The sequence below is a fragment of the Amaranthus tricolor genome, chromosome 7 (assembly GCF_026212465.1).
Source record: "Amaranthus tricolor cultivar Red isolate AtriRed21 chromosome 7, ASM2621246v1, whole genome shotgun sequence".
NCBI classification, from domain to species: Eukaryota; Viridiplantae; Streptophyta; class Magnoliopsida; order Caryophyllales; family Amaranthaceae; genus Amaranthus; species Amaranthus tricolor.
In genome coordinates, this window is record NC_080053.1 from 3,944,919 (window position 1) to 3,954,361 (window position 9,443).

The 9,443-nt window shown below is 33.9% G+C and overlaps 1 protein-coding gene across 1 annotated transcript; it reads left to right on the forward strand.

The window, feature by feature from the left end:
• Positions 1-695: 695 nt before the first annotated feature.
• Positions 696-5,111, forward strand: LOC130818832 (uncharacterized). The gene is made up of 2 exons (XM_057685062.1): positions 696-864; positions 1,365-5,111. Exon 2 carries the CDS (start codon positions 1,368-1,370, stop codon positions 2,007-2,009), a length of 642 nt encoding a protein of 213 aa, XP_057541045.1. The 5' UTR covers positions 696-864; positions 1,365-1,367; the 3' UTR covers positions 2,010-5,111.
• The last annotated feature ends 4,332 nt before the right edge of the window (positions 5,112-9,443 follow it).

Here is a 9,443-nt window from a genome sequence, read left to right on the forward strand (position 1 = left end):
CTTCAGTGTGGTGCTCTGCGTGCCACCTTATATGACTAGTTGCAACTGAAGCATACAATCTTTGTAAGCTGGGGCGAAAAGGAAAATGATGAAATTGTTTTTGTAAAACCTTAGCATCATTATTGTTTCTTGTCCATCTAAACGTTTTATAGATATGACAACAATTTGCATTCGCATTGTTCCCCTAATATATCATACACCGTTAGGACAACAATGCATTTTCTCAACGAGCAATCCAAGAGATTTTGTTTGTCACAGTATTCTCTTCTGGCAAAACTTCTTTCACCAACGTTAAAAACTAATCATACAACCTCTCCAGCATATGAAAGTCCATCTTTAAGTTTTTCAATCGACCAATTATAGACATCTTGGTGTGGTTCTTACAACCTTGATATAATGGCATGTTTGTAGAATTCACCATTTTAAAAAACTATCTATAATTAGCGTTCGGGGATCTTCATCGACATGTACCGGTGGTTCATCATTTACTTACAACATCACATTGTGGGGAAAGACATTGATGTTAAGTGTTTGTGAATATACTAGCAGTTGCATCATACACCATATCATTGTGGACCCAATTGATTGACAAGGGGTACGGTTGTACCCCAGTTTGAAAAATAAAAAAGAGAAAATAAAATAAAATAAAATAAAAATTTAAAACCCAAAACACGGGAAAAGAAAGAAAGAGAACAACCTAGTTCAGAAAGAAAGAAAGCAAGCCTCACGTGAACAGCGAACTCGCGAAGACTGCTCCCTGCTTGCCTCGCCGGCTCGCCGCCCTGCTGTCAACCCACGTCGACGTCGTACCTCCGGCGCTCCCGTCCCTGCCTCCACAATGCCATCGGCCACCGCCGTCACGCCGTACGTTTATGAACCCTAATTATAATTTCTTCATTTATGAACCCTAATTCCCTAAATCCCTAATTATAATTTGTTGATTTACTGATTTGTTTCATTGTTTGTTGGTTAAATTTAGATACTTAATTTGATTCAAGTAATATGAATGCTGGTTTTGATGCTTATGATTTTGATGCTGGTTTTGAATGTTGGTTTTGATGCTGGTTTTGATATTGATTCTCTTGATCTTGATGTTCTGAATGGTTTTGATATTGATGCTGGTTCTGAATGGTTTTGATTTTGATTATTACTTGGTGGGCTGTGACTTTTTCTCATCTGTGTTGGTTTTTTAGTTCAATGAGGTTATGGGTATGGTTTTTGAAGTATTTAAATTGGATAAATTTTAGTTGTATTGATAAATAAGAGATTATTTTGATATTATTACTGTGCTTTGATGCTGTTGGTCCATGTTGGAGCTTCTTATTTGTTTGTTAAATGTTAATTAGTTAATTTAATTTAATTAGGAAATGTCAAGTAGTTCAAGTTCAAAGAAGTCAAAAGGCGAGGATAAACAACCCAATCTTCGTGAATTCTTGTTTAAAAGAATGAAATCCCAAGGATCATTTAACGAAACCATTGACTCACCTCCTTCTCCTTTAAGTTCCCCTCCAACTCAAGATGTTAATATGGAAATAGGTAGTTCAAGTGCTTGTGATGAACCATTGGATGATGATTGTGATGAACCATTGGATGATGATTGGGTGTGTGATGTTGAACTTCTTCCTCATGACCCGGGATTGAGAAAAAATATAATGGATTATCCCCCAAATGAAAGAAATCCGGTTAGGAGAGCTTATATTCTTAAAAAACCTTGCCAACTAAAAACACATGTTTTCCCTCAAAAACAAGTAGGTGGTTTACGCCGTTTTAGTGTCAATTGGTTCAAAAAATGGGATTGGCTTGAATATAGTGTTGAAAAAGATGCCGCATTTTGCTTTGCTTGTTATTTGTTCAAGAGGGATGTTGAAATTTACAATGGGGGTGATGCATTTGTTAATGGAGGGTTTAAATGGTGGAATAAACCGGATAGGTTTCAAAAGCATGTTATTTTGGATGAAATGATTATTGATCGTTTTAAAAGTATGAAGACTCGAAGGATGAATTTGTAATTTTGAAGTGTATTAGTGTAAGACTTTTAAGTATTGTAAGACTTTTATTGTTATTTTGGATTGTAAGACTTTAACAATTGATTCTATTATGTGTTGTAATTTTTTTATTTTTTAAAAAAATTTATTCGAATATCCGAACGACATGACGTTCGTATTTTGTACCCCCAGTTTGAAATTCCTGGGTCCGCCACTGCACCATATGTGCGTAAGGATTTATATTGTTCGGTTATTGCTCCCCTACTACCCAAATAACATCAAAACTTGTTCCTACCTCCGTTTTATAATGATAGTTTATCTCATAGTAATTTTCAACAAAACCCTTTCTCGAATAGATGTTCTCTTACTTTATTTGGTTCCTTAAATAAACGGTTTATGCAGTTTTTAACATTAGAAGTCAAACTATTTTCTCCAAGAAAAATCCAAAAACTCTTCTAACCCTCTCATAAATCTTAAACTCAACTTTCCATTTTTTGTCGTTTGTTGTACATCATACTTCTTCCATTATTATCATTTATAAAAACTATTGATTACAATAATAAAAACAAATAAATTAAGTATAAAATTATAACAGAAACAGTTATAAACCTCTTTCAATCTGCGATCCCTCGTCAGTCTCCAGAATATCACAATGAAAAAAATACAAAACTAGTGGCATTATTCAAAGAAAAATAGAAGACGACCTTTCAACTGCCTTATCGTAGCCAAATTTGAATTTGTTCCTATAATTGAATGGGACACAATTAATTAAAGACTAAGTCAGGATTAGTTCAGGGTTTGTCTTTAAGCAAGGGTCATGCTGGTGATTAGGTGTTTGTTCTTCCTATCAAGTCAAATCTAATACTAAGACCACTTTCTAAAATGCCAAGTTAACCTCATAATTAACAAGGGTTAAGAGGGGCCGGTATGGAATTCTGAGGACTTACGCCAACGCCTAAGTCAGTGTTTGAATGAAATAATTTTCCTAACAAGTCCTTCCAAGTGCAGAGCAACAACTAGGTGAAAGATTACTTAAGTCTTTTTTAGCGTGAGACTTTGTATGTATCAAATGAACAAGACCTTGTCTTATTCAATAAATGTTCTTATGTTCTTCCTATTGTCTTTTGAAGATCAATAGAATTTAATTCAGTTCTTATTCAATGCACAAGTAATAAATTGTGATTCTTATGCTTGAGTAAATTATCTTTTTGTTGAGAATAACTTAGTTGCCTTATTTATGGCTTGGATTAGAATACTTATAGCCCATCATTGGACTGTCAAAGAATATCCCAAACACTGCTTAGTAGATTTCTTTAACAATCCCAAAAATACCACCTTTTATTTGGGTTACTACAACTACTAAAGTGTCAAATTATCATTGGCCTCTTAGTGGTGTATTAAATACCCTAATTAGAGTTACCCTCTTTAATAGTTGACACGTGTCCAACTACAAAAAAAAGTAACCTCTTGAAATTACCACTTGAGTGACCTATATACTTTCGACATACTTATGAGACAACTTTTAAATAATGCACCATCCTTTTGTCTCTCTTGAATTTTCCACCTAGTTAAGTAATCATTCACTTTCTGAATCAGGCATCATTTCTTTGATTCTGAATTTATTGGTCAAATACCTTTCCCTGAATTATTAACAACTATTTTAATCCAGAATTAGGGTCCCTGTTCCTAACATATACAAAATTCAAAATTCAAAATGTTTGTTAAATCTGGCGACGAGCTGGCGACCAACCCTAGCTGACACTCGCTAAAAAATTCAAAACAAAAACAGTTTAAAGTAGCAACAAACTGACGACCAACCCTAGTCGTCGTCCATTGTCAGAAAAAAAAAGGCAATGATGTTGGCGACAAACAAAAGCCATAGATTTGACCAAATATCCATACTGGGAACGGATGGTGTCGTCGCCCCTTTTTGTCATCGTCATTTTGTCACCCTACCATCGCCATTGGCGACAACCAAGTCGACATCACCTTTTGTACGTCGCCAAAATCACATTTTTTGTAGTGGTTTTTTAGTTGTCCTAGAAGATAACAAACACCTTCTTATAGAATTTTAATTATGGCAATTTGAAAGAGAGTGAATAATATAAGTTGAAGCTTAGAAAATCCTAATTCCTAAGGGTTATGAGAACCCAAGTGCAGGGAAGTAGGCTTTACCTGAACTCCTTTCTGGTTTTCCACTTTATTTTTATGCACATTAGTTGGTTTTAAATTATTAAACACATTCATAAAATTTGAATAACTGAAGATCTTAATAATCTCATTCATTAGGATTCTGACACGCGTAAAAACCTTAAAATATATTTACTCTATTCAACCTCCTCCTTCAAGAGTATATTTGTCATAAGTACTCTATTTAGATTTTTCACAAAATCATTGGTTTTAATTAAATATTGAAGTATTTACCATGAGTATTTATACAAATCACGATTGATTATAATAGAATTGTTCATATAAACGGTTATAAATTTATTAGCAAATGTCCAATATGAGAATTACTCCATAAAACTTGCTCCATAGAAATACAATAACTTGAAAAGTTATGATAAACTAATTTCTCATCCCTAAGTCCAAATTGATTATCGAGCAAGCGAAAACAACGGTGATAATAAGAATCAAAAAGTTATTCATGGTATTGTATTTCTGACATGTTTGATTTTCTTCCATTAAATTTTCATCCCTTTTAATAAACTAATTTATTTTGTACAAATTCTAAAGGAATTATGTTTGATTTTCTTCGTTTAATTTTTCTCTCCTTTTGATATCAAAGTATAGAAAATATTAATACAGCAATTGCTTACTCTTTGCTGCCCTCAATTTAATTCTATTTAAATACAAATAATTGATGTTGTATTTCTAACATGTTGTACATACTGTTAGATTTGGTACTAAAGATGAACAACATAAAAGCATAACAAGAGAAATTTTATTCAAATGAAAAGCTTAAGAGTATAATGAATAATCAGCCTAGATACAGGCAGAATTAAGAAAATAAGAGCTACAAAGCATTCTGTTATAACAGCCTTAGAAGTTGGTTATAACTAACTTATATCTACAAAGCATAAAGTCTAAAACAAATCTACACCTTTGATAAGCAATCATCTTACACCCTTAGATGATGAAAGGCGCGGATCAGTTTTAGAAGATACACAATATCAACTGAAGTTAGCTTGTTGAACTACTGTTTGGTTTAACTATACTCCTTGAGCTACTTGGATGTGTAATGGCATAAACAAGGATGTGAAGAACAAGATAAGTTTTTGCTGGTATACCATAATGTTGGTCCATCATAACGGAATACTCACAAGGAATCAAATCTCAACATCCCCCCTCAAACTAGCACTACAAAAAAAGTTGCATATACCCACATGTATTTACCCACGCTTAGTTAAGTGCGGTAAGATATTTGCATTTAGCCACACTTATTAGGTGTGGGAATAGCAACCTCAGTTAGAAGTGTAGGGAAATGCATATCTAGAAAAAACTACAACTTGTAATCTAAAATTTTCGTTCCCTCTCACAAAAACTAAAACCTAAAATTATAAAAACCCAATTCCCGCTATTCTCCCTGACCTAATAGCCCTAAAATCCTAAAAACCCCAAAACCTAATACCCCTAACCCTAAAAGCCCAGTTCTGCCATTCTCTCTCACCATTCATCTCCATTCGCTGCACAGCCCACTGCCGCCGCTGCATCTCCGTCTCCATCTCCATCTCTCATTGTTGCCGCCACCACTGCTACCTCTAAAGGTTTGTTTCATCTTCAAGCTTCTCTTCCATGGCTGCCTGATTTTCGTTTTCTTTTGAGTGTTTGTGTCCTTATTTTTCTTTAATTGTGTTTTTTGTTTTTCGTTTTTTAACTCCATGGCTGCTTTTCTCCAACTACTGCTGCTCTTCTCTTCCACAATTGTTGTTCTATGTTTCTTTAATTGTTTTTTTTTGTTTTTCTATTTTTAATTTTCGTTTCTAATGGCTGCTGAATTTCGGTTCTTTAGTAAGCAGATTTTTGTTTAATGGTTGCTCTTTGATTTTAATGTCTGCTGAATTTCGGTTCTAATGACTGCTCTTCTCTTCTCTTTCATGGCTGCTCTTCTCCCACTACTGTTGCTCTTTGATTTTCGGTTTTTTATCATTAGTAAACTGAATTTCGTTTCTTTATTTATTTATTTTTATTATATCTTTAGTTTGTTAAATTATCTTCTAATCAATATATAATTGGACAAATTATATATCATACGAAAGAATATGATATATAATTTGTCCAATAATATATTGTAGTTTAGTGGTTTTGCAACAAAATATAATGATAGAAGTTGGTTTTCAAAAGTTTGATAAATGATACTTCATACTTATGACTCATCTGTAATACAAATTTACTTCCTGGTTTAGTTAGGATAATATGAAAAAAAATATTTGAATTGCTTAGATTGTTTTAGAAGAGAAATGAAACTTGTGGATTACTCTATGATACAAAAGGGTGCTTAGATAATGTGCTATTTTTGGGGTACATGTTTCATCTCATGATCCCCCTGGAACAATTGGTTCTAAACCTGGTCCTTTTTGTTGAAATACAGTGTGACTGGAACAGGAAGAATGCAGGTCGCCAGGCAGAGAGAGGTCTGCAGGGCGCGGAGAGCTGTCTGATCCATTCCACGGGGCGCGGAGTTGCTTCTGATCACACTCTGCGGCTCGCGTAATGGCGGTTTCTTGGCGCGTTTTTGGCCGATTACTCTTAGTATTTGACGGTTTTTTGTATTTTCTTAACCTAGTTCCTATGAGGTATACTATATAAAGGTCTTATCTAATTAAAATTAGAATAGGTGATGCAATGCAAAACACAAAGTGAGGAAAACTAAGAGAGAAAAATCTTGGAGAGCCATTGTTGTGGTTTCTCGTGTTCATCTTGTAATCTCCCGGTTTATAGTGAAAAGTTTATTCTCGGTGCCGGTGGATGTACCTATCACGTTGACAGTGAACCACGTTAATTTCTCGGTGTGATTTCCTTTATTGTTTGTTTGAATATTTATTGTTTCATTATTGTTTTTCGATCTTTGCTTCCGCTGTTGCACAACACTTTTCTTGCTCGTTCAGCAAGACATGTTGTAATGATTTAAAAGGATGGTAAAATGAGTGATTCGGTTTTTGCTGCATCCACCGTAATCTTCGCTCTACAACACCTTATCTCTCGAAAGATAAAACCCTCATGAAAGCACGATGGGTTTCTCTTACTAGATAACTCCCTCGTCAATATACTATTTTAGGATGTCTGTAAAAAGTTGCCATCTATCCTTTATTAGCAATTGAAATACTATTATAAAAGACCCACATATTTGCAGATAAATGCACACTTCCACACATAGACACATAATTCCACATTTGATTCATTTTGATTAAGATTTCATCCATTTTGTATGAGATCTTTTCAGTGGAAAATCCGCATATTCTTGATTGCTATGATTCTCTTTTAACTCTGTTCAACTGTGAAACAATCATTCTCATGGAATTCAGAGTACTCTTTGATACTTGAAAATCAATGTAGGTGGTATCAGTTACCATGATAGAAGGTGGCCAGCATATAGATGTGCTTTTGGATTAATTTTTTGTCCTTCAAAATTAAGTTTTAAGGTATATGGCTATTCTAATTTGCAGTTATAAGACTAGATTATTGATATGCTAGGTTGCATTTTTGAATATTTTCAGGTTAATGGTGTAATACCGTAAATGATAACAATTTATTTTAGTAAAGAAGTATTTTGATAATCACCTCTTTTATATGTGATGATTAGTTGAGCAAGTATACTTGAAGAATATACATCGGCAGTATTGAAGAATATAGTGAACTTATCTGATTTCTTGAAGAATATACAGCAAAACTAATTGAAGAATATAGTGTACTAAGTAGGGGTGTTCAAAACCGGATACCGGGTCGACCCGGTTCCGAAAAACCGGATACCCGGTTTTCCGGATAGTTAAAATTCAATTCCGGATCCGACCCGGTTTAAACCGGGTCGAAAACCGGATACCCGGTTTTGTAATTTTTTTTCTTATTTCTTTTAACATTTTTTTTAATATGTAATTCAAATAATATTAAAATACTTAACTTTATAATTATATTTTATAAAATAATTTAATTTTTTTAAAATAATTTTTGGAGATTTAATTAGTTCCTCCACATTGCAAGAACCCTTCCGTCACATTGCAAAAACCCACGGCTGCCATCTCCTTCGTTCCTTCCCTCTCCTCTTCTCTTCCCTCACCTCTCTGTGAGCCGCCACAGCCACCAGGATAGTAGCCGACAGCCCTCACTCCCACCAGCAGTAGCCGACGCACCTTCCTCCTCCCTCCTGGCAGCAGCAGCTGTTGCGATTTCTCCCCCCTAAACAGCAACTTCTGCTGTTTCGTGCACTCCAACAGCAGCTATGGCTGCCTGCACCGCTACCTACGCCACCGCAGTGCCTTGGCCCTCCTACGCCACCACCACTCCATTTCTAGTTTTCTTATTGTAAGCTTCTCATCTTTACTCTAAGTATTCCTAGTTTCTAATTAGAATTTTATTAAGTTTATGAGTATAGTGTTAGATTTTTGCCTAATGATTAGTGAATCTTTCAATTTCATTTTTGACATTTAAAAAAAAAATAATTAAAAAAAAACTCAAACCGGATACCGGGTACCCGGTTTATCAAAATTCGCAATCCGTATCCGACCCGAATACCCGATTATAAAACCGGGTACCCGACCCGAAATATCCGAATTTGGAAAACCGGATAATTTACCCGGTTTTAAAAATCAGAAAGCGGGTTTTCGGATCGGATTTTCGAAACCGGATATTTTTGAACACCCCTAGTACTAAGTACAAATTAGTTAACTGATTTCTTGCTGTTGCACTAACTAATTTCTTGATCTACTTATTTCTTGGCGTTGGTTAAAACTAGTTGCTAGTTTCTCTATAAGAATATATCTTATTATATGTTAAATTACAAAGGATGGAAAACAAGTTTTATTTATATTTAATATATTATATACTTTGTAATGAAACTAAAAAATTTTAATTATTACTTTATGTGTTTAGGTTGCCACCAAAAAACGAGTACGACAAACATAAGTACCAAATACAAGCGTCCAAAAGTAGTTGTGAAGATGGTTCACATTGATTTTTAGTTTGTATTGTAATATCATAACAATGATATTTTTTTGAATATTATTAGATATTTTGTTTCACAAAATTTGTGACGTTAATGTAGAAATCAAAGACAATATATATATTTATGTTTTGAATTGAAAACATTTACCGTTTCATTATTAGCCTTTTTTTTAACTTTGTTAATATGATTATTATTATTAATAATTATTATTATTACTATAATAGAAAAAAATAGTAGTATATAAGTGTCGAAAAGGGTTAATAAAATAAGTTTAAAAAGTATTTATTATCTACATTACC